Source organism: Haemaphysalis longicornis, unplaced genomic scaffold (genome assembly GCF_048455015.1).
Source record: "Haemaphysalis longicornis isolate Haplotype H1 unplaced genomic scaffold, Haemaphysalis longicornis Haplotype H1 scaffold_10, whole genome shotgun sequence".
NCBI lineage: Eukaryota > Metazoa > Arthropoda > Arachnida > Ixodida > Ixodidae > Haemaphysalis > Haemaphysalis longicornis.
Window position 1 is genome coordinate 75,544,802 of NW_027526204.1, and position 25,478 is coordinate 75,570,279.

The following is a 25,478-nucleotide window of genomic DNA, read 5'->3' on the forward strand; positions in this document are numbered from 1 at the left end:
TTACTTCTGCGCCAGCGATAAGAGTGTCAGTATGTGGGCTTCAGACCTCCACAGTTGGTGCCAACAATCCGAAATTTTGCATCCACTGCTTACCATGCCTTCTCCATTCATTCTCGTCTTGCCATAGAGTGGGAAATCGATAAAATCAGGCGCATGGTGGCAATAGGACGATAAGTTGAACCGAAATATTCAATGGCGAAGATAAGTGTAGAACAAAGGTGTTGACCTACGTGATCGATTTCTGTGAAAGGGCTACTTCTGATTTCGACGGAGATTGGCCGGACTAGCGCGAATACAGTATAAGAGTAGGGCAGCAGGAATAGTTTTTGCGAGTAGACGGCTCTCGGAACTTGATGAGACAACGCTATGCGTCTCGCTGGCTACCAAGGGATTTTGTTCTGGTGCACCGTAGTCCTGTCCTTGCAGGGATGGCTCGAATCAACCGCGACGGCGGCTGATCTCTCCCGACGACGGTTGTCGTTGTATTCGTGGCGCTGGGGTGAGTAAACAGGCACCACGAGTGAGTTGTCTTATATTGATTGATAATATTGCTTATATTGATAGCTACATATTGTTTACTATATGGGGATGCATTTTAGTGGCACTTGTTCGTCGCAGCGTATACAAGTAGCCGCTAGCGCAGCGAATTCGCAGCTGAATGAATTATGAAAAAGAATAATTGCCTTTGCCGATTTGGTAACTTTGTGGATCTAATCCAGCCCACTCTGCGTCTGGATCAAGAACCATGGCCACTGTGCCACGAGTGACTTGTTTTTCTTCTCCAGACGCGATTCTCGTATACTGCGCGGCAGCTTGGTTAGCGATTTACGAGGATAGTGTACATACATCTGTGTACAGCCGGAAAATTTTGTAGTAATATCACGGGAGCGTCGATCAGTTCGTGGGTCAGCACCTTATCACGGTAGAAAGCGGAAAACGAGCGAGAGTACAACGCATGCGCAGAACGATCCCGCCAGGACAACCGCCTTCTTCTAGACTGTTCCTGCAAGCACGAATCAGCCCTTCCCCTGACAATCAGCTGGCTATCTTGACTGCCGACAATGTGCCAGTAATTTGCGTGCTTCTTGTTCACGGAAATGCGGCTGACAACCGGAAAAAGGACAAGCGAAGTTGCATTTCCATAAACTTCTTCCTAAAGGCTTCACAATGTGTTTGGCAGTTAAGGGATGGATATTATAGTAATCATTTAGTTTTGTCTTTATCATTAAAGCATATCAATCAATTCATTGAGTCAGATAGGTATCAAGCTTTTCCGACAGTCATTTTGTTCGTACTCGACGTTACGTTGACAAAAGTGCGATCTTGATGAAACCATCGACTCAGCGTGTCCGTCGAGCATTCACGTTTTTCCACAGCTACGCAAGGCAATGAAAAAAAAAAATAGCAGCCATCATAATCGGTGAAAGTGGATGACCAGCGTAGCTATTCAGCGCACGGAAGAAAGGTGACACGCGGTTTTCCTCTCCCCCTCGCTTCTCTCGGGATGAATTGAGTGGAGGTTTGAGTTGCATCCGGCAAGCCACCGCACGTGCTTCCTTCGAGGGGACTGACCCGAGCTGACCGTGCTCTCCTTCTTCGTCTGCGAATCGGCTGTCACCGCAGCGCGGAAAGAAGTCGCATGCTTGGCATCGCCAGTTCACCCGCCTGCCCACACTGTCCTGCAATAGAGACCCTCGCGCATGCACTGCGCGAGTGTCCACATCATTCGCAGGCTCGATCAGCGCTATGAGCGTCGTATGTGAAACTGGGACTGTCTTCATGCACCTCATCAAACCTGGTATTCCCGGATTGTCACAAATCAAATCGCGAAAAAGCGTTCAAAGCCCTGCTGGACTTTTTAAAGGACACGGGACTCTCTGACCGGCTATGATGCCGCCAGTGCTGTCCATGCTGCGCGGCTTGTGAACCGTTATCTTATTCTCCCTTTCTATCTTCTTTCCGTCCACCCTCTTTCCCGTCTACTCCCCTCCTAGACTCAGTCTTGATTGAGGTGCCCTCAACCCGAGAGGCAACTATCGGCTGAGTCGACTTTCATTTCTCTTCTAATAAAGCAACTCTCTGTCTCTCTCAACGCAATCCAATTTCCCGCATTCGCGCTTCCCATGCATCATTCGTTGGGACAGCGTGCTTCATTTTCTTTGTATGTTGTGGCTTGTTCTGCCTGGGACAACACGAGTGAGGGCTCTGTTCTTGTAGTGCTTTCTTTTATCTCGCACGAGTCAGAGCCTTTCTGCGCCATTTTAACGCGTTATTTTTTTCACTTGCCATAGTAAAAACAAACCCAACGTCCATTCTTAACTAGAATATCGTGGGTAGTCTACGTAATGCACTTGCATTCTGCCTCGAACTTTCCTGAGGTTTCCTTTGGGCCAAACAAGGGGAGGCCTGTGAGTAAAGCCAGCAGTGTTTTCAGATCGGAATGGATCTGCCTGCGTATTCTTCCTTTTGACGATTTGTTTCAACTTTCGACCGTAAGGCTGAATCGAGGAAGGGATTGACGGACCGAAGGAAAGAGACAACGAAACATACATAGCTTCTCTGTAAAATAAAAAGCGATCATCAGCTGTCTAAGATGTAATCTTGCATGGTAATTAGTCGGAACGGACGCGGAATGCTGATGGCGAAATCGTTGGCCCATCAAGCCACCGGCGTCCGTGGGGAAGGATAAATTTATGTAGCGACCCCGCAATGTCTGGCAATAGTATAGGCGAATCTCGCAAGTCCATGCAAAAAGCTAGGGACTGCCTGGTTGGGCCCTACCGACCTTCAAGCAAGAGCTTCATGCTATCTAGGTCAAGCAAGCGCCTCGTGCCGTTTCGGGGCGCTGACGGAGACGCCGCAGACTACGCTTTGGTTCCCGACCGAATCGATTAGAGGCGGTGAGGGCTTCCACAGTGTGAACGTACAGACAACTTAAAGGAGTACTGACGCGAAATTTCTCGCTTTCAGTTTTTATGCTGTAAAGACTACCTATTGGCCCAGTAATTACGAAAATCGAACCGAAAGCCATCAGCCGCCAACACAGAAGTAATTATAGCACGTTTATTGCAACCAATCTCTAATTTGGTCGCCGCGCGGGAAAATGGCCGTTCGAAGGCCAGCCTGCAAGCGGGCCAGCCTTACGTCACGGTCTCACCCGTGACGTCAGGGGCGTTTTTCTTTCCTCCATGCGTTCGCCGCATCGTCTGCTGCGATTGCACGTGGTCCGCACTCGCCCGTGCAGTCGACATGTTGTCTGAATCGTCAGACTCGGATCAGTCGCTGCCAGCCGACAGACAGAACAACTTTATTTGGCCTGGCGATTAGGCCGGCGATGTCTTCGCCGTCGTCCGTTTTTTAATATCACTCCGGCTCGAACCGGCGCAGACCGTGATCGCAACAGCTTGTCGCCACTCTTCTAATCAATCTGATCGCGAAAAAGAAGTTCAACATGCGAGAAAGTAGATGTTAGTGTGTTGAAAAATTGTGCTAGGGGTTGTTATCAGCGCTGAATTTAAAAGTGGCGTTCAGGTATTTGCCGCGATGGTAAGCCTACGCTGACCGGTTGCGGAGGTTCGGCGCTCCGACCCAGCACTGCCGGCACCGCAGTGCGGCGAGCGGTCGAAAGATGGCGCCACCTGCGCGCTAGAATCAATGGTCATTCGCAGTTGCACAGATACCAGCGATCAAATAGTCGCCACGATACTAAGCCTAAAGTTGCCAACACCCAAGGTAACCCGTGTGACCCCAAGCCCGCTGGCTTGGGCGACAGTACTTGCGGCCGCCGCCGCGCACGAACTCAGTCCACGTTTAGCGCTGCATGTCGTCGCGTGGAAAATAATGCATCTTGGCGTCGTCGTCGATTTGCTCGGACAGGCTTCCTCGAGCAGTACTTCGCATACCGCGAGCTTGCCATAGCACAACTTTGGCGAGCTCGGCGACGCGCACCACCGCGTCGCCGCGGTGCCCGTCGACATCGCGCACCGCGCGGTGCCGGCACCGCGCAGTTTTCGGCACCAGTGCAAAAGAACACCATGCGCCGGCCACGAACTGTTGAGCAAAGACGTCGAACACGCAACGTTTACAAGCATTGCTCACACAGCTACGCCCACGTCTCCTGCCCAAACGAATACCACCGACAACAGCAGCGCAGGATATCGTTTCCAGTTCCGAAAACGACTATATGACGTCACCTTAAACCGGCCAGACACGCAGGCCGATATTTCGTCACGCCGAAAGCGATTTCGCTAGTGCTGCCGATTCGTGGAAGCTGGCGGCCTGGACAATAAAAATCGATTTTAGATGTGATTCCGGCCTCGGATCGCTGCAAAAATGTCTGTGAGGCATCTGTACAAACTACTGAAGCCAAATATATCTTTTTTTAGGCGTCAAAATTTGGTGTCAGTACTCCTTTAAGGTAGCATAATCCTCTCAAGGACAATTGATTATTTGGGTACTTGACGCTTTGGACGCCTAAGATAAGTAGCAGCGGTGATCAAATACGTTCGCTGAATGATGTCTAAGACGGTCCTAGAGAGTGCTATTTTTGCTAATGAACCCGAAACTTCATTAAAAAACAAAGGCGGAGCCATGGAGAATGTTTCGGTGTCAGGTCACCCCCTGAAATTTTCTGACCCCACCTTCCCTCCCTCCCCAACTTTTCATCCTTGTTTTTGCCCATGCTATGTACACACTGAATGGATACGCTATATATAAAGTAAACATAAAAATAAGAAGGGTGTCTATTTATAAAGCCAAAAAAGAAAGATTTTTTGTTGGGGTCCATGATCTCTTTATCCCTGCGGCGGATATCACCCCCGAAATATATTTATGGTTGCGCCCCTGTTAAGATTCCTGCATGTTCAGCAACCCAAAGAAGGCGGATTTCAGTCAGATGAGGGGCCAAGTTATTGAAACGTGCGCTGGAGAAGGGTATCTTGAGGGTTAGCGAGAGCTAAACAGATTAAAAGCGAATCTGAAAATGTAGCCGTAGACACAATCGATACATGCAACGTTTGTTGATCGAAGACAACTGCCGAGATTTCAGCACAGAGTATAGGAGCAAAATCAACCAGATGGACTGAAAACCAGTAGTTAAAGGGACCCTGCAACACTCTTCGTGCAGTGCAAGTAAACCTGCGCGACGTTTAGATTAGACTTCCAGGAACACCCGAGCCAAATATTACACGTGCACGGTAAGCGGTAAGCGAGCAAATCGCCGTGAAAGACGTGGAAAAACCAACCGCGCTCTCTTCAACTCTCCTCATTATGCACCCCTGGCATGGCCTCTGCGACGTCAATCGGGCCATGGCTGTCCTGGCTGCCCTATTGGCTGTCGCTGATCAACTTTGCGGCTAAATTCTGGCATTTCCTATGACGATCAGCCGTCGTCGGTGCTGTGTATGAAGCTCTTCTGTGCCTGAACCTGTCCGCATGCTTTTGGTGTTTCTTTTGTTTTGAGTGCGCGCGGAGTTTGAGTGACGAAATAAATATTCCACTTTGAACGAGCCCACTCGACAACAAACGTTTATTGCTCCAAAAAACGCCCTACCAGCCTGAGCGCTTGCTTGCGAGCAGGCCACCATGCCAGCTTTTTTGTCGCACCAGACCGGAAATAGACCCGTCCACGTTGCGGGAGAAAAGCACGAAACTCCTCGGCCTGTGACATATCGAAGGCCGCCAAACAGAACGCCGCGCGCCGGCCCCCTCTCCGGGAGAGAGCGCGCAGCTATAGTAAACTGGACTTCTAGTTCACTATAGCGCAGCTGTTGTCGCGTTGTCCGCGGTTGAGTTGAGAGGGAACATTTATGCGCGATTTTTCATCGCATGTAGTTTCGGTGATAGTGAACGGATTTTCATAATTCTTGCGGGGGTAAATTGCTGAGACAAAAGACTTTATTTCAAAATACATTCCGAGTAGTAGATAGTAAGTGTTGCAGGGTCCCTTTAAAGGCGGGATAAATAAATATAGCTATTCCGGTCTTTTCATCACGCCGAGGGGCATCTGCAAAAGTTTTCGCATTTGGCTCAATGGAGACCAAATGGTCTTAGAGAAGGCCATTGAGCACTCGAGGGTGTAAATGTCCGGCATTTTTAACAGCGAACCTTTTCTCGGTCGGTGCTTTCGTGGGACGAAATGTGGTTACGTGATCACAGCGATGTGGGGAGGGCATAACCTAACTAGAAGGAGAGCAAGCGCCAAGAACACTCACAGAGCAAGTTAAAAGAATGCTTGAACGAGTCGCTTCAATATGCAAAACGTTTCTAAACTACCAGATCTGGCGGCAATGTTTGTCTTCTACCGAAGCAAAAAGAAAACATGAAGCATAGATGAGGTAAGGCATCAGTACATAAGTGATATTCGCAATGTTGTTTAAAAAGAGTCATGATAGGAAAACACAAGTTTGGTTCATTCAAAAGATTGCTTCGTTAGAATCATACTGACACCACTTTTAACGTAAACTTCGCTCAAATAAGCTACATAATTAGGAAAAAAGGGAATGGCCATGCGACCCACCACCTTATTTCCCGCGACAGAGCCTATAATGTCATATCAGCCAGCTCTGCGATTGGCGGAGGCCGGCAAAAGCCAACACAAATTAGGTAGATCTTATAAGCTAGCTGAACGAGCGCTTTGCGCTTAAATTTAAGACACATTCTTTACAAAGCAATAAGAATGGTGGGACAAACAGTTGAAGTTACGAAAGCACGTGTAAACATAGAAGTACTGATGCGTACTGCTGTTGGTACTGGGCGAACTATGATTGGTTTAGCTGCACAGCACTGCGGGGCTTTGGGGTTGTCTCAGACGACACTGGCCGATTGACGCAAGCAACGGTGTCTTACGTGACGCTATTTGTCGATCGAGCACTGTCTAAGGGAACGAATATTTTCTCCCAGAACAAAAAACAGCCAGGTTTAAATACGGTCAAAAACAAATTAAAAGATTTCCACGGTATGGTGGCGCCATCTAGGTTCAGGTAACGTAAAGAAACGCGGAAACGCCACCGTAGGGTACCTGGAAACCAGCACCGCCGTACAGGATAGAGACACCCTTTGAACGGTCCCGTGCCACCGCAATTGGGTCGACGTGCTCAACGCATTGTTCTTTTCGTTTCCCACGAGATCTAGCTACACGAAAGAGATAAGATGATTCAAACTTCGCCAGTAACTGCGTTGCGGAGATAATTTCAGCGCGGTTTTGACACAATGACTTGCTTCGGCGGCGAGCGAGCGACCCAAAATGGCGGCGCCAGCGTATAGACCTCCTGCACTGCCCAGGAAGCGCTGCGCAAGCGGCTTCCGGGCAGTATTTCCGGGTAGTACGAAGCTGCGCGTGTCCCATAGGATCCCGTGTTGGCAGAAGCAAAATGATCTCAATGCTCCCAAGTATTTTGCGATATGGTCACGAGCCCATCCCCGACGAGTCCGATCTCTTCTGGCGATCAACTTGGCATTAATGTTTACAGCGCCGACGAAAGGACCGGGACGCTGACGGCGCTCTGCCACTCGCTGGTTCACCGATCGATGGTCGTATGAAGTGAAATTTGAAGTGAAACTTCTGGTTTAAACTACTTACTGCTCTAGGGGACAAGGACGTTTCAACAACAGCCGATCAAAAAAGAAGACTGAGGCAATCGGCGATGATGGCGCTTTAATAAAAGCCAGTGACTCCGGCGGACCGCTGGCTCGTCTGCCGCGGTGCGCCGCTCTTTTGCGTACCAGCGCACTATGCGTGCGCTTTCATTAAATAGTGCTCTTTTGCGTCGCCGTTACGAATACATGGTGCAGCGTTAGCTTGCCGTTTTGTTGCGTGTCTCAGTGAGAAAATGCACAACCCATGACCGTCACAAAATTTGTTTTCGATTCCGGAATTAGTGGCCGTAAAACAAAGTGGTCGGGAGGACTGAGAGGTAGCTCGCTTTCCTTGTTTGCTCTCACTTTACTTAATTACGCTCTTTCAGCACACATTCCCAGTTCGCAATTAATAGTCTAGAATGAGGGTCAGTAACGTTATGAAGTGTAGGGCCGAGTTGTATGCAGCCGACACAGCGGAGGGCTGGACGGCAAATCGGGTGGGATGGAGAGGAGGCCTTTGAATGCAAAGCGAAAAAATTCCGCAAATTGCCAATAATATTTGGCATTATTCTGGCGAAGTGTGAAGATGGGGGACAATTCAACTGGAAGTGACCAATTTTCTGTTCTTGTCTCGCTGTCTAATTCCTTTGGAGGACAAAACTGGCCTGTCGGCATTCAGATTGTTAGCGGCGAAGATAACCAACACAGTCAGTGATGATCGCATGTAAATATTCGGGGCCGCGAGTCGTGTATGCGTCTGTGCTATGTTATGCTGTGCAAATATAGAAGTACACATTTCTGCAGCAGAGGGCATTCGATTTGGTCATTGTTTTGCGTCCTTTATTAGCGCTTAATTTGTTTAATTGACGCCATGCCCCACCTACTCGCTAGTATAAATATACCCTGCCGTTCGTAAATCGTGCGGCGTAAAACGTTACGCAAGAATCATTTAGTTTGCGAAAATAATAAAAAAAAAGTTTCCACTCGTTTTCAAGGCGGTGCCAGGCCAGCAGTGTCAGCTGAGTCGGCTGCGCAATTCTTGGATTCGCTTGCATGCTCCCGCTGAAGCAACCTTTTGCAGTTACCAGCAGCGTTCCGTGTTTATGCTACTCGTGAACTTCCGTTTGTCGACCGCACGCAAGAAGAAAGAACGGTAATCATCGTCAGGAAATTAGACCACCCGACCTTGCGATACTGTCCCAAGCCGCGACGACCGCGACAGCTCGCTAAAAAGAAAGCCTATAAATCAGTTTGTTTGAGCGGATATTATTTTGTTTAGCCTCTACAACTACTTTAAGGGCTATTTCATACAGTCTGCAGTCATTCAAACGCGCCACAAAGCGATTAAACTAAGTACAACGAAGTTCCACTCTGCCTAGTAATTGAAAACGCATGGAGGCCGGCGAGGGTCGTCTGCTTTTGTACTACCCAGAGGCGTCGGCCACTAGGGGCGCTGCATGTCGCCAAAACTCCAGCGCAGGACCCTGTACGGCGGACGCGTGCATCAAGGCACTCTAGGCTGCAGAGTGGTCGGCCCCTGTGATGCCTGGGATGTCATTGCAGACCCCGAAAACAAACGATTTTGTGGGAAAATCAAAAGTTTAACCTAAAGTGATTAATTTCCCAGTGAATAAAGTATCGTTTCTATCCGGACAACCGCTGGGGGTACTATAAAACATGAAATTTTTGGAATAAAACAAACTTGCATTTTCTCTTCATGGCTCCTTTAATTAAAAAACACAGCTTCTTGATTGTCTCAAAAATACGCCGTGAAAAAACAAAAAGCGCTCGCGGCGCCCTCTCGCGGCTGTGTTAACACCAAGTTCAGAAGTAAGAAACGGTTCCAGTGGATCGCGCGATTAGTGGAACACAGCAGAAACGAATTGGCGCGAAGGGGAATTGATCTGCTGGCGTAGAGAAATTATATGAAGCTTAGCCATGCTATTAGGGAACGCCCAGCAGTTTTCTGTTAACATCAGCGTAGGCGACGTTAAGTTTGTGTAGGTGGGCTAATTTCTTTGGGAAGATTTACGGAAGTTTATCGAAATTACACCAAACGGGAAATAAAACTCGTTAAGAAGGTATTCTGCGGACCGTATAATATGGGCCGCTGGTGCGTAGAAACGAAGCTGATTGAGAATTCAAGATGGTCTGCTACCTAATAACCCCGGTGCGATGGGCTGTCTCAAAGGTTTTCACGGTAAGTATCCGAAGCCTATTTAACAGAGCAGGAACGCGCGCTTCCAAATACACTCGAGCATTAGCTCTAACCTGCGGCAAAGTGCCGGGCCCTCCAAAAGGATGAGACTACGAAGATCATACAACGCGACCCAGAGAATAGCACAGAGACGAACTCTACAATATAGAGAACACATGTGCAAATTATGTATATATGAGAGATATAAATAACTTTATTACATTCGTTAGTAGTTGGGACGTGGTGGGTGCGTTTATATCCAGGGCTTCCAGGACCGATATATACAAAAACGTACACATCGGTTAAACTGGCTGCTTTTTAAGGATAGGGTGCTGGAACGAATCTTTCTGTTAAAAATAAATCGGGTGGGAACCTGGGTATGCATCGCTAAACCAGCGGCTGAGTTTCAAAGCTTGAAGATACCCTATTCCTAGCATGAGCTAAATATCAAACCTAGAGATAAATCATTGAAGCCTGCAGAATTAGAGACTATGGGGATGATTGCGTCAGCACGCCCTCGTAGCCCTCCTACCCACAGAGGTAACCTTCTTAGAAGGTCATATTTAATAGAACTTCGATTTTCTTCGGCATTTTTAAGCTTTTGTTAAATGTTGGAAACGCACGGTCGGTGTTGGTCGCCCCTTCCATTCTCCCACATCTGCTATTATTCTATTTTTAGTGGTTTTAGTGGTTTTAGTTTTAGTGGTTTTAGCGGTGCATACTGTTTGATTACCACGTTTTATCGAATTGTTTTGTTTGTTGTATTTTACATCTGATTCTTGTTACGCCGAATTGGGTGGTCTGGCTGTTGATATGAATGAGGGCGATAGCGGTGGGAGGTGTATATGTGGGCTGTTACTTCATGCAAAATAAAGTTGGAAGTTGCGCTCTTCGTGTCCTCTCTATCTTCGTCTTGCGCAAACTTATTCCTTCGTATAACCGGGCGAACGTTCCCATTACGAGGATTTATATTCAAAAGTTCGAAATACCCGCTGTAATTTCTCAGTAGAACATACCACGCTAAAAAACTTCTCAAGAGAGCCCCAAAGCACCTCGCTAGGTATCGCATTGTTATCGTTATCAGAGAAACCAAGAAAATTCACTAATCAATTATCGCAGAGTTTACCTCCAACTTAAGACGGTGCTGGCTACTCTAAAGTTTAGGAGTTTTTATAACGTACAATGGTTGCCATAATGAACCGCGAGGTTAGGAGAAGTACACTGAAAGGGCAACAGCTGCAAGCTAAAATTACCACGCCTTAAAAATTAAAACGTATTGCTAGCATCCGCACGCATACCACTTCTTCGACGCATACGACCACGACGACGACGACGACGACGACGACGACTAACACTATGAAAAATAAATACCGAAACTTAAATATGTGTCTGTCAGCGTTCTCCTAGAGCTCCGGCATTCAAGTCTTGCGCGTTAGTGCAAGGGTTCCCCGAAAGTTTTAAGTGCGAATGCACTTCTTAAGCGAGCCTGAATCGTCCGCCGCCGTCGTCCGCATAGCAACAGCTGCGGGTGCGCGCGCTCCTCGTCTTCCTCCTCGTCTTCCCTAGCAACGGGGGGAGATGGGCGCGCGCTACTCTCCTCCTCCTCTCTCCGCTCAGTGACTGCGGGTGTTGGGCGCCTCCTCTCCACTTCGGGCGGGAGAGCTCTCGCTCGCGTAGCGGGCGTTCCGCATTCCGACGCGTGAGGGCGCTCGTGTAGCCCTCGCCGTAACGGCGGGCGCTACTCTCCTCCTCCTCTCTCCGCTCAGTGACTGCGGGTGTTGGGCGCCTCCTCTGCACTCCAAGATCACGATATCCCCCGTAATCGCACGATATCCACCGTAATCGCGCAATCAACAACCGCGCATTCGCACTTACACACTCTCCCCCTCGGGGAAGTGCGAGGGAATTTTTTTGGTAAGATTTACGGAAGATTTTCAAGACGGGAGGGTTCCTATCATGAAGGAGAATCACCGTATTGATTCATGCACCCAACAGGGAAATAAAGGCTTGTAATAGGGTGCTTTGCGACAATATGCATTGCGCCACTGGTGCGGAAAAACATCGCTGCTTCAGAAAAAATGGAAGGAAACTTGTCAATCGCAGAGTCAAATGCTTCAGAGTGGCTTCGACGGTTAGTATCGGAAATACATTTAACCGAGAAGGGTCGCGCGTTTGCAAATAAATGCAACATTAGCGGCAATTTTAAGTAATCCCAAGGAGCGGCTAAGAGCCTGGCGCTCAAGAAGAACCAGACGACGAAGCTTAAACTCTGAGGACCCAAAGCATCAATAGCTCACAGCCAAACTCTAAAAAAAGGCCGAAAGTGTATTCTGTATATAACAATAACGATAGAGATAAATTACTTTATTATATTCGTTGGGAGTTAGGAAGTGGTGGGTTTCGTTATGTCGAGGGCTCCAGTCTTCAGCGCACCGGTGGCTGATCTGGCGATTTTGCAGCGTAAGCTACACTGGCCGAGGTTGACCAGTTTCGTATGGACCTTGAAGTGCCGTACTGCGCAAGCACCAAGAGCATTGAATTGGATTGAATTGGATTGGATTGGCTTGGATTTGGATTGGATTCAAATTCAATCCAATTGGATTTCAATGCGTAGAGAATTGGGTCTGCACATTCGCCCGTATGCGTATTCCAGAGGAGTGACGTCATAGCCGCGGCAGCAGCACTCGCGCTGGCGCGTGCCCAGCTGTGCGCCTCGGTTGCGTAGTAGCCAAGTCTGGCGCTGTGCCAGAGCTGATTGATAGCCATTTCGCGTGGCTTCTGTAGAGCCGTGCTGCGCGTGCGCCAGGAGCAGTGACTGGACTGGACTGGACTGGATTGGATTGGATTGGATAGGAAATCGTTTTATCAGCAGTAAGCATGATAATCAGCTAACCCTAGACAACTAGGAAACGTAGGAATAACCAGCTGAACCTTAGCTCACGCTACGTATATCCTGGCATAGCCGAGCTAAGCCACTGCTAATTTTTTTCCCGCGTAGTCGGCGCTTTACAGTGTCTCCCTCCACCGCTTCTATGTTAAACAAAATCTCTGCGCCTTCGCTTCTGTCTGTGACCAAGACCCCTCAACACATGCGCAGTCTCCAATCAAGCTGCGTGTTGCATTTATCCCGAGACATTTTAAAGAAACAACCGCGCGACGAATGATGAACTATAGGCAAGTGGGAGCAATATATTCTCTGATGGCCATCGCTTCTTCATTTTCTTATCAATAACCAGCCTGCACGGAAGAAAAAGCGGCAGAGTGCGCTAAAACTGGGCAGACATGCACGGAGCCCACCGGAGAATGCGAATGCGAACTTCCGAAGAAGATGAAAGACGGCCGATGCACAGGTAAGCGGTCGTGATACGACTACCCTGGAAATCGAATCCAAGTACCATCAATTGATTTTGTCCTAAAGGAGTCACGCAGACAAAAAAAAAGTTTGCTTTATTCGAAAGATTGCGTGCTTTATACTGCACCCAGAGCTTGTCCGGCAGCAAATGATGACGTATTCACTGAGAAATTAATCAGTGTAGGGTAAAATTTTGATTCTCGCCCCAATTCACGTGTTTTCGTGACGTCGCATTGAAATCATAGGTGCGCGTATTCAAACTGACTTCCACTGCGTAATTCGACTCTGCAGCCTTGCTTGCGGCCGTCAGTCGTCCCAGATGGCGCTGCCATATTCAACCACGGACCGTTGCTCGCCGTTGCTTTGTTTTTGACCGTATTTGCACCAGGCTTGTTTTACTTCAGGGTAGAAAGTAATCATTTCGTGAAACAGGGGGTATGCTCGACAAACAGGGTCACGAAATACAACGTCGCTTACGCCAATCGGCCAGTGTCGTCGAAGATAGCTCCAAAGCGGCGGACTGCTGAGCAGCTGAAACACGCATAGTACGCCCAGTACCAACAGCCGTGCGCATCGGTACTTCTATGCTGCTGTGCAGCTAAAACAAGCATAGTGCGCCGAGAACCAACAGCAGTGCGCACCGGTACTTCTATCCTTACGTGTATTTTCGTAACTTTAATGGTTCACCGCACCATTTGTGCTTCTGTAAAATGAATATACATTACAGTTAGGCGCAAATAGCTCGCTCGGCAAGCTTATAAGCCCTGCCTAATTTGCGTTTGCTTTTGCCGGCCTCAGCCAATCGCACAGCTGGGAACACATGCCATGATAGGTTCTGTTGCGGGACATTTCCCGCAACAGAACCTATCATGGCATGTGTTCCCAGCTGTGCGATTGATGTGTTCCCAGCCAGATCATTATCTTATGGGTCGCATGGCCCTTCTCTTTTTTCTTAATTGTATCGCTTATTAGAGCCAAATGTGCGTTAAAAGTGGTGTCAGTATAATTATAACTAGGCAGTGTTTGGAATGAACCAAACTTTTGCTTTGTCTGCGTGGCATATTTAGGTAAGCATTTCTGGGCAAATGTCAAGCCGCGTGTTGACGCGGAGCAGACACGTGAAATAGTGCGGGGCTGTTTAACCGCGCATACACCTCAAAATTACAGGAGTTCCATCGTGCCTTCTTCAGGGCTTTGTTTTTTATACGAGAGCGCGATAAAATCGCCTGGAGGCTACACTTTTCTCTTCAGGTGGACTCGCCACGAGGTGGCCGAGCAGATTGGTCGCCCCCCGTCAATTCCTTGAGGCCTCGCTTCTTGGTGGTAACTCGCCTGATCATGCGTATGATTTTATTGATGCTGTGATTGAGGCGCTGCAAGGATACGTCACTCTTGGTGTTGGCCTGAAGATGTAGGCCCAGGATCTTGATGCTGGGGCTTCGAGTGATGGCCTGGGCATCAAGGAGTACTTGAATGTGTTCCTTGAGGTGTCGTTTGGCGTGAGGGCGGCCGACAAGGAGCTGAGATTTTTACGTGAACACTGGAAGCCAAAGGCTTTAGCATATTTGCGTACTAGAAGTGAGATGCCATGGGTTGGTGTGAGCTTCCTTTAACCCCTATCGCATGACATTCAGCGAGAATGCAGGCGTTAAATTCGCAGATGTGCTTGGTGAGTGCACCACTTGTCTTTCCCGTCTCAGGGTCGGCTCGAAGCAAAATCGGTAGGACAACGGGCTCTGGCTTTGTTACTCTATTAGTTCCAGGTTCGATTCGTGGCGGTGCCAGTAAATTCTGTTATTTGTTCGCGGGAGTGTTCTGTTGACACCAACGGTCGCGAAAGAACCCTTGGGGGGTACAGGTAGAAAGCTTTGCTTTAAAAACGATGCATAATTGATAGGAGGATGGCATCGCTTGTCGTCAGACAAACGTTGATGGCGTTTGTCTGGAAGCAAGCGTTGTTTTATTCACTGAAAAATTACGCATCTTTATACGAAAAATGTCATTCTCCCACGTTTTTGCGACGTCGAGAATGACGTATACAGAGCAGGGCCTTAAAACTAAAGATAGCTTGCCGACCAGCACTGCTACCATCTCACAGGTGGCCGTTTGGTTACCTTGTTCATCGCCCACTTTCATAGGTGGCGGTGCAACACCCCTAAAGTGCAAGTGTTTGCACTTGGCTTCTGGCAGGACTTCTATATAGGATGTATTTTTGTTAGGGTTTATACTAATCGTTTCCTACAACGTAAACTGTGACTCTACGAACATGTTCACGTAAGTGACTGTGCCGTTTATGTATGTCAGTTGGGCAGTGTTGTGTCAGACAGGTCCAAAGCGTCCAACGGTGGCCGGTGTATGTCGGCAAAGTGCCGCACTATCTGCTTTGGTGTTTACGTGTTCGTACGTAACTTTAATTGTTCTCCCTACAATTCCTACTGCTATAAAAGGATATGCCCAAAATTTAAACCCAAACAACTCGTTCGGCAATCTTATAAGCCCTTTTTATATTTGCTTTTGCCGGCCTCAGCCAATCGCGCAGCTGGGCATATGACATCATAGGTGCTGTTGCAGGTCGTGAGCTAGTCGGTCGTATGGCCATTCCCCTTTTTTTATTTATATAGCCTAATTTAGCGAAGTTTATGTTAAAAGCGGTGTTAGTATAATTTTAATGAAGCAATATTTTGAATGAACCGAACTTGTGTTTTGTCTGCATGGCACCTTTAAAGTGGCACTGGAAATCACGGTGCTAACGCCGTTATCGGCCTTTTGCGCAAGTAGTGAAAGAGGCAAAGGTGGCTGCGAAGGGCATTTTTTGTTTATTTCGAAAGTGTGCCCTGTGGCATATTAGATGAATGCATTCACAGAAACATGAACAAGTTGCTTTCGTAAACGAAGTTCAGGACGTCTCACATAAACGTCCCGTGGGGTACAAAACGTCGGAAAGATTCGTCGTCGGCGGACAGGAGGAGCAAAGAAGCGGTGTCGAATAAAGCGGGTTTGCTGAAACGTAAACCGGATATTCCAGCACTATGCAGCGCCGATGTAAATAAAGGCCTAAATGGAAGAGCATAGAGAAGAAAGCACAAAACAGTTTTTTCTGCGAGATTGCCGAGCTGTCTCTAATCATGCCGTGGTGTAGCCCTTGTGCCAGCCAAGCGTCTGTGGCCCTCGTAAAGTTCCAATTGTATCCGAGCACAATTCTTTGGGCGTGTAGTAATATGACTTCCAACAAAGTGGTTGGGCGCATACGCTGCATGAATGCACTGTGTATATATTCCGTGTTTTATGTAATACAAAAACACAGCTGTTATTTAGCGCCAGTTCTGTGCCTTATCCTGCTCAATGTACACTTTAACTCTGTTTTTAGTGCGCAGCACTTTGCATCCGGTACTGTGTTTTTCGGCGGCGATGCCCTCGTAACTGATCGAGCTAACACGTACGACATCGAAGGCAGAAAGAAAACACAGGAGCAGCTCCTGGCGAAAGTGTGAGAGTGAGGGCGCTCCTCGGCGGCGACGCATGGTGAAAGTGAGAGGGGAAGGCAGTGAGGCATGCCGGGCCGTGTCTACGCGCTGAAAGATGACACCTTAGCAGCGCGTGACGTTGTGCGTTCGACGATGACGCGTTCACTGCCTGAGACGAGTTCACGTCGCCGACACATAGGCTTCGTCGCCGTCATCGAGAGAACCCACGAGTGAACGCTGCCTCAGCGCACTGCAGCCCTCAGGAGTGCTAAAAAACGAGTGAGGCAACCGGTGGATGTGCTTCGCGGGCTCCCCGTCGCGTGGCTCATCCACACCACGTGACACTTGCGCGGGAGGTTCAAACATGATTTGCAAGAACAGGCTGGGCGGCGGCGAAGCGTTGCGCGATAAAGGCAGGGTAGTGCCCGCTGACATGCGTTCTCTGATCACGCGACCACTTCGTGAGACCCAGCAGCTATTCGCCGTGACCGAGAAGACTTCAGATCGCGCTGCGCACAGATTTCGCATCAGTAAGTATAGTAATAGTCAGCTGCTTTTTTGAAGGAATAATCTATACAGATTTTTCTAGTTTTCTCTTTGCAAGCAGTATAACTGAGGACGTGACAAACCATAAAAGAGATATAATAGTAGTACATAGAGCAAGGTTGTACATTCAGACGCACTTGGGGCAGACATAGCGAGTGAAAGAAAGCCGCTTTGCGGAGTTCGTTGTATAAACATACGTTTACCACCAACGGCACCATATTAGTTACGGCATAGCTGAATTGTTTATTGACAAAAATGATCACGCGGAAGAATATATGTTCATAAAACGTAAGTTAAAAATAGAGTTTTTAAACCCCGCCAGGGTATTTCAGAAGTCCCCGTCATGCCCGTACACGTATAAACCGCTTCATATACGGCTTTCTCGCTCAAAAAGCTGGGTTATCATAATCGTAGAAAATCATCACAGGGAGGGGGGAACTTCGCATAGAGCAAGGGGGTGACTTGAGTCTCAAAACCGTAAAAAAATACGTTGCAGAGCGTAAAGCAGTTTTCGTCGAATTCGCTGTACCAGTGGTCATATTTTCTAAACCAATCATTCCGATGTAAGTGGAACGCGGCAGAGCAATGTTATGAACTTGCAACTCTGGTGACGAAACAAGCTCTTGCCATCAATATCAGTTGACTGAAAATAGGTTGCGCTGCAGTAAATAACTCCAGCGTAATCGTTTCTCAAAGGACTGTAGTGACTCGGAAAGCGGCACATGGTTATGTAAAAAAAACGCAATAGAAATGTTTCAGTTGAATGTCAACTTTTTGTCGGCGAAATATATAACGGTAGGCAAAAAGCTAGGTGCTCTTAATTTGTTGCCGCCTTTATGTAGTACGCGCAACAGGAATTGGTACGAACCCCATAACGAAAAATCATATGGCGTAGTTGGCTGACGTGACGTATTGCCGTTCTTGTGCTATATTTAGATTGCGCTAATAATTACGGTAACTTAGGCAACAGAGTTATACGGTGATCGATTTTGAAAAAAATAATACACTTCGTTCGGGTTTCCTGGCAGTATATAACTTATTTGTCCTCTCCTTTAGCCTAAGGAAGACCAAAATTTACATTCCTGTTTTACATTTACTTCCGTTTTTTAACTGAACGTGGTCGCGCATTTTATATTCTTGGATTGGCGCTCACTGTTTATACTAAAATTAAATAAAAAACAATAAAATAGAATTTATAACCATAAGTGATTGCAATAATATAATATATTAATATTAATCATCTTCATCAGCTTACTCAGGTCCACTTCACGGCGAAGGCCTCCCCCATTGACCTTCAACCGCACCTGTCCTGCACTGTTAGAGTCCACTATTTACCCCAGAATTTTGTTATCTCATCTCTCCATCTGGTTACTGGCCTCCTACTTCTACACCGTTTTCTTTGCATCCAAGCTGTTACCCTAATCGTCTACCAGTGGTTGGTTCGTCTGAGTACATGGTCAGCCGAAGTCCATTTGTTTAACTTTATTTGAACTATGATATCTTATACTTTATAGTTCGTCCTCTGATCCAGGTAGCTCGCTTCCGGTCTGGTATAATGTAATAAATATTATTATCTTCGTGAATAAAATTTAGTTTCTATGCGGGAATGTGTCTCGCCTTTATAGTGGCGATAGTGTTTCTGAGAGTGCTGCTATCCATGAGGGAGATAAACGGACAGAGAGAGAGAAACTATAAACGTTTAATAGAGCAAATGGTGGTCGTTGAGCCGTCACTCGGTAAGGTGGGTTCGCCTCAGTCCAGGTACCATTGGGCCTTGGGTGCACGCCTGGCATGGGGGACCGAAGAGAAATTAAATTTTGTGGCGGCATTTTTATTCATATTTCCAGAACGATCTGTTCTTACTAAAACGCGGTTGCTTTGCATCTCGGCATCTTGGTGCCCCAGAGATTTATATCAAACATTTATGCAGAAAAATGCTTACGCATTGTCATTTATTCGTTGTCACTGTGCGCGCACGTGTGACCACGTCCCCGTTCCTCCAGACATCTACCATCGCGTCTGGCACTGTAATACAGAGTATAACGAAAGATAATGCGAGTACATAGTGAAGGGAGTAAATTAGAGCCAGGTGGAGGGGAGAGGGGTTAGTGCCCAGACACAAGTTTTAAATAGTAAGAAGGAGCCCACCCTTCCTTAACGACAGTAGCAGAATGAGTGTGAGTTGGGCTCGATATCTGGCAGTGGTTACAACTTAATATAAAATCATTACTTGTGGCTCCCTCATCACGCCCGCCACCTGGATCGCTGAAGAATTTACTAAGCATCTTCCGATGAACCAAACTACGTCTCTGATTATAGTGATGGTCTCACAGAATGCCTGTCGTAGCTGTCGGTAAGGTGGCCCCATCAATCCTCTTTGTACTCAGGAATCATCAACCCACCAGAACATAGACCGTGTCTAGACTCCAGCTTACCCCTCACTGGCGGGACTGAAATAAGCCCCGCCCTACCTACCCAAGTTACCGAAGATGATATGAACACTTCATCCCTTGTCACCTTCCGAAACATCGCACAGCATTACTGGGGCATGCGAAAACCCCTCCCCACGCCTAATTCTAATCCACTCAAACATAAACTAGTCTCCGCCGAATTGACACGAACACTCTCCCCCACTCCACATGGCTTCACTGACTCTATCAAACCGAATACCCCACATAATTTATTTTTTTCTCTAACCCCCCCCCCACCATCCGGTGTCCCCGCTACCCAGCCCTCCCACCTCTTTCCTCTCCTCTTCCCCTTCCGGCCCTGTGGGTGAATCTTACAAGTGCTGATCTGGTCTCACAGCAACTACTGGTATCCACGGCAGAGATCGGCAAAGTGTCACTTGGGCTCCTGGACTGAGGAACCACATCGATTTCTATCCGATACAAACTTTTCTACATCTACTAATGCTCCGTGAATTTTAATTTACAAAAGTAGAAAACATAAAAAAGCCCACAACAATGGGAGGAACAGCCAATAGGTGCGCGGTGGAGATCCTGGACAGTGAGTGCCAGGCCTGTTTGCGTTTTCGCATGTTTCCTGCAATTTGCAAAATACTTAAGGCCCGCACGGGTGGTGGGTATAGTTTCTTGCAGAAGACGATAATTACATCACACTTAATTACACCACATAATTACACCACACCGTGCTCAAAGCACGGGCGCTGTCGCACTTTTGCCTCTATTAAAAAGCCACCAACACGACCCGTATGGAACCCGCGTCTTTCGGCTCAGCAGCACAATATCTTAGCCACTGAGCCAGCGCGGCCGGTAATTGATGCACTGCGGGTAACTGAGAGGGATGTTTCCTCTGATGCATCCGTTTCCTTTTTTCTATTGAATCAGTCTGCACGAGAGAAAAAGAAGAGGATTGCGACGAATTCGGGATGACATGCGACGAGCTCACAGGAGCGTGCGTCTGCGACTCTCCAAAGCGGATGGAAAACGGCACGTGCATAGGTGAGGAGCCGGGACAGAGCTCCCGTGGAAACTAATCCCAGGTGCCGTCGATTGACATTGTTCTTAACTCATGATTTCTGAACAAACGTCACTGTGTTCACGCAAGCAGTCGTGCGAAATGGTGGTGGGCTGATTCACATATTCACCTCAGCATTAGAGATATCAGTCTGCATTCCTGCCTCATTCAGTGCTTTGTTCTGTAACTTTAAGCACTCCAAAATCTGCATGCCAAGCGTCGCTTTTTACTCCGGTTTATTGGTCGCATCGGACTTGCTGCGCCGCAGAAGCGCATTTTATTTCAGAAAGGGTCTCTTTGGAGGAAACCTTTAATATATGAATGCTGAATAAAAACAAGACGATGTGTCACCCGTCTTATCTTTCTTATCACGTCGCTTTCTTGGAAATTTTTTTCAGAGAAGTAGGGACACAAACAGGCCTCTCACCAGATAAAGATCTAGCCGACCGGGTGCAGAAAGGGGGCCTCCACCTCTATGATCCCTGAGGCCTCGTGCAGACATCTTTTAGCGACCCTTGAAGTCGTGAATAACTGAAGGCATGCACCTGTATCGTGAGGAATGTGGACGAAATCGCTACTTGCCTGGCCCTCATCTTCCCAGTATTTGACTATCATGTGACTGTAGAATACAATGAAACACTGCGGACCGTTATACGAATATGCCTATTGATCGACCTCCCTAAATTTCGTGTATTTACCCTATAGTTTTGTCGACCCATTTCTTCGAAGAGTGCATTGCCATGCCGAGTTTGAGTGTGTGCTGATCATCGATCGTTATCATAAAACTCCCGTAAATGCAAATATTGTAGTCATTTCAAACCAGGGGGAATTCGTTTTGTGCCCAGTACTGCAACACACAAGGCTTCATACTTTACGAAAAGTAATGTCCTTTCATGTAATGTCGGCCGGACAGGCCAAATCCGGACACGTGTAAGAACAGAACAGAAAAAGGTTGATTTTCACTTCAAACTACATAGCGTTAAAAAAAGGGACGGGGTAAAAACCATAGAAAGTATGAAGCCGATACAAATGGAGCATGCTATTGCGTATAACTAAAATAACCAAACCATTCAAGTGTACCGAAGGAACTATGCAGGGCATTGCGAGCGATAATCGCAGTTTTTCATCATGGGTGTGTAATATATTCGCCATCGGGTAATAAAAAAAAACCATCTGCCTTCTCTGATAGCAGAATTGCTTGCTACCGCCACTCAACTGCTACAAACCCATCCGAAGACTATTGCTTTGCCGCAACTTCCGTATGCCCTGCAAAGTCGGCCTGAACGTTCTTTACTTACGACAAAATGCGGCACTAGGCGGGAGATAGTTGTAGGTAGGATACAGTTTTGTATTATCGCGTGGGAAAACACAGCCTAAAAACCGCCGTGAGTGAGCAGCGTCAAACGATCGCTAACAAAGAGGATGCATTAGTATTCACTTGACGTCGCACAAGGAATTATTGTTGAAACATGACGACAAGTTTCTGTAGCGCCAGCGTGTTCATTTCTTTTACCTCGGATTTTAATTCCAGATCCACGATATCCTGAAACGCGGTGGTTCCAAAAAACTACGGGAAGAACTAGAGCAGGTAGGAGCACTAATTCCCCAACATTACTTCACTGAAAATACCCATAACGTCCGCAATGAAAGGCCCTGCAGCAGCAGCTTTCTTTGCAGAGATTTCCACCGTTACCAAACCGACAGAGGAGCAGAGCAGTCACAAGGCGGAACATACAACGGCGGAGAATCGTACGCCTGGAACTGCTACTGGTATGTGGGTCATCGGTTTTGTGCCAGTGTTTAGTATTGGAACAGGAAAAAAATGGACCTACGAAACTGAGTGCAGCGTCAAAGTGTGTGCGTGTGTATTGTCACCCCTTACGTAGCTGACACCGCACGGATAGCAATCAACCCAACGGGAAATATTTGCATAGAGAGGCGGCAATACCGGCTGCCCTCTGTCGCGGAAATGTTGCCTGCAACCTCGTAGTTACGTTCCGCGGTGGCCCATAGGCTACAGCGTTCTGCTGCTGAACCCAAGGACGGAGGTTCAATCCCGGCCGCAGTGGCTGCTTTTCTGATGGAGGCGGAAAGTGGGTGTGGCTGACCATGCCAACTTGCCGCGTTTTGCAGATAACGTGCATCACCTATCCATTTAAATATTTATTGAAACGTGCGAAGTTGAAATAACGACACTAGATTAGCGCCCACCCTGTGGAAAAGCTGGATAGATTGGCCATAATATGTAGAAGCCTGGTTCAGAGGGCCTGCGCTGGGCCCATCGAAATCGCCCTACATTAAAATATCAGCAAATTACCCATAGCTTCCGCAATGAAAGGCCCTGAAGCACCACTTTTCTTTCCAGTGGCGACTATCATCTGGAGAAGACCACAAGAGTGGCAAAGAAGCAGCGAAACCACAGGCAAAACAGCAGCGCCTGATACTTCCGGCACTACAAGTGGTGCGTATAGGTTATCGGCGTTGAGTGAATGTTAACTATCGAATGAGGAAAAATGTGTAGGTATGAGTAGTTGGGGGCGATGTCCCAGTGCGTGTGTGGGCATTGTTACCTCCTCGCCTTTGCCACCGCTCTGCAAAGTCGGCCTGAACGTTCTTTACTTACGACAAAATGCGGCACTAGGCGGGAGATAGTTGTAGGTAGGATACAGTTTTGTATTATCGCGTGGGAAAACACAGCCTAAAAACCACCGTGAGTGAGAAGCGTCAAACGATCGCTAACAAAGAGGATGCATTAGTATTCACTTGACGTCGCACAAGGAATTATTGTTGAAACATGACGACAAGTTTCTGTAGCGCCAGCGTGTTCATTTCTTTTACCTCGGATTTTAATTCCAGATCCACGATATCCTGAAACGCGGTGGTTCCAAAAAACTACGGGAAGAACTAGAGCAGGTAGGAGCACTAATTCCCCAACATTACTTCACTGAAAATACCCATAACGTCCGCAATGAAAGGCCCTGCAGCAGCAGCTTTCTTTACAGAGATTTCCACCGTTACCAAACCGACAGAGGAGCAGAGCAGTCACAAGGCGGAACATACAACGGCGGAGAATCGTACGCCTGGAACTGCTACTGGTATGTGGGTCATCGGTTTTGTGCCAGTGTTTAGTATTGGAACAGGAAAAAAATGGACCTACGAAACTGAGTGCAGCGTCAAAGTGTGTGCGTGTGTATTGTCACCCCTTACGTAGCTGACACCGCACGGATAGCAATCAACCCAACGGGAAATATTTGCATAGAGAGGCGGCAATACCGGCTGCCCTCTGTCGCGGAAATGTTGCCTGCAACCTCGTAGTTACGTTCCGCGGTGGCCCATAGGCTAAAGCGTTCTGCTGCTGAACCCAAGGACGGAGGTTCAATCCCGGCCGCAGTGGCTGCTTTTCTGATGGAGGCGGAAAGTGGGTGTGGCTGACCATGCCAACTTGCCGCGTTTTGCAGATAACGTGCATCACCTATCCATTTAAATATTTATTGAAACGTGCGAAGTTGAAATAACGACACTAGATTAGCGCCCACCCTGTGGAAAAGCTGGATAGATTGGCCATAATATGTAGAAGCCTGGTTCAGAGGGCCTGCGCTGGGCCCATCGAAATCGCCCTACATTATAATATCAGCAAATTACCCATAGCTTCCGCAATGAAAGGCCCTGAAGCACCACTTTTCTTTCCAGTGGCGACTATCATCTGGAGAAGACCACAAGAGTGGCAAAGAAGCAGCGAAACCACAGGCAAAACAGCAGCGCCTGATACTTCCGGCACTACAAGTGGTGCGTATAGGTTATCGGCGTTGAGTCAATGTTAACTATCGAATGAGGAAAAATGTGTAGGTATGAGTAGTTGGGGGCGATGTGCCAGTGCGTGTGTGGGCATTGTTACCTCCTCGCCTTCGCCACCACTCTGCAAAGTCGGCCTGAACGTTCTTTACTTACGACAAAATGCGGCACTATGCGGGAGATAGTTGTAGGTAGGATACAGTTTTGTATTATCGCGTGGGAAAACACAGCCTAAAAACCGCTGTGACTGAGCAGCGTCAAACGATCGTTAACAAAGAGGATGCATTAGTATTCACTTGACGTCGCACAAGGAATTATTGTTGAAACATGACGACAAGTTTCTGTAGCGCCAGCGTGTTCATTTCTTTTACCTCGGATTTTAATTCCAGATCCACGATATCCTGAAACGCGGTGGTTCCAAAAAACTACGGGAAGAACTAGAGCAGGTAGGAGCACTAATTCCCCAACATTACTTCACTGAAAATACCCATAACGTCCGCAATGAAAGGCCCTGCAGCAGCAGCTTTCTTTACAGAGATTTCCACCGTTACCAAACCGACAGAGGAGCAGAGCCGTCACAAGGCGGAACATACAACGGCGGAGAATCGTACGCCTGGAACTGCTACTGGTATGTGGGTCATCGGTTTTGTGCCAGTGTTTAGTATTGGAACAGGAAAAAAATGGACCTACGAAACTGAGTGCAGCGTCAAAGTGTGTGCGTGTGTATTGTCACCCCTTACGTAGCTGACACCGCACGGATAGCAATCAACCCAACGGGAAATATTTGCATAGAGAGGCGGCAATACCGGCTGCCCTCTGTCGCGGAAATGTTGCCTGCAACCTCGTAGTTACGTTCCGCGGTGGCCCATAGGCTAAAGCGTTCTGCTGCTGAACCCAAGGACGGAGGTTCAATCCCGGCCGCAGTGGCTGCTTTTCTGATGGAGGCGGAAAGTGAACAGAAGCGTCTGTACGATGAGGAACAGTGTAAAGAGCTGCGGGATTATGAGACACGAGGACACGCGACGATAAAGCACAACGCCGAAGACCATGCTACAGAAGCCAACCAATA

General features: G+C 47.7%; 1 protein-coding gene across 2 annotated transcripts in view; it reads left to right on the forward strand.

The window, feature by feature from the left end:
• Positions 1-269: 269 nt before the first annotated feature.
• LOC144158794 (uncharacterized) overlaps positions 270-25,478 on the forward strand; it is a 28,813-nt gene continuing 3,604 nt past the window's right edge. Inside the window, exons 1-11 of one of the 2 annotated variants that reach the window (XM_077689932.1) lie at positions 270-499; positions 13,012-13,125; positions 20,488-20,601; positions 22,149-22,205; positions 22,295-22,387; positions 22,983-23,078; positions 23,474-23,530; positions 23,620-23,712; positions 24,308-24,403; positions 24,799-24,855; positions 24,945-25,037. In XM_077689932.1, coding sequence (XP_077546058.1) covers positions 367-499; positions 13,012-13,125; positions 20,488-20,601; positions 22,149-22,205; positions 22,295-22,387; positions 22,983-23,078; positions 23,474-23,530; positions 23,620-23,712; positions 24,308-24,403; positions 24,799-24,855; positions 24,945-25,037 — 1,003 coding nt within the window. In that variant the 5' untranslated portion in view covers positions 270-366. The remainder of the gene's footprint in view (positions 500-13,011; positions 13,126-20,487; positions 20,602-22,148; positions 22,206-22,294; positions 22,388-22,982; positions 23,079-23,473; positions 23,531-23,619; positions 23,713-24,307; positions 24,404-24,798; positions 24,856-24,944; positions 25,038-25,478) is intronic. The other variant, XM_077689933.1, reaches the window with a different exon arrangement.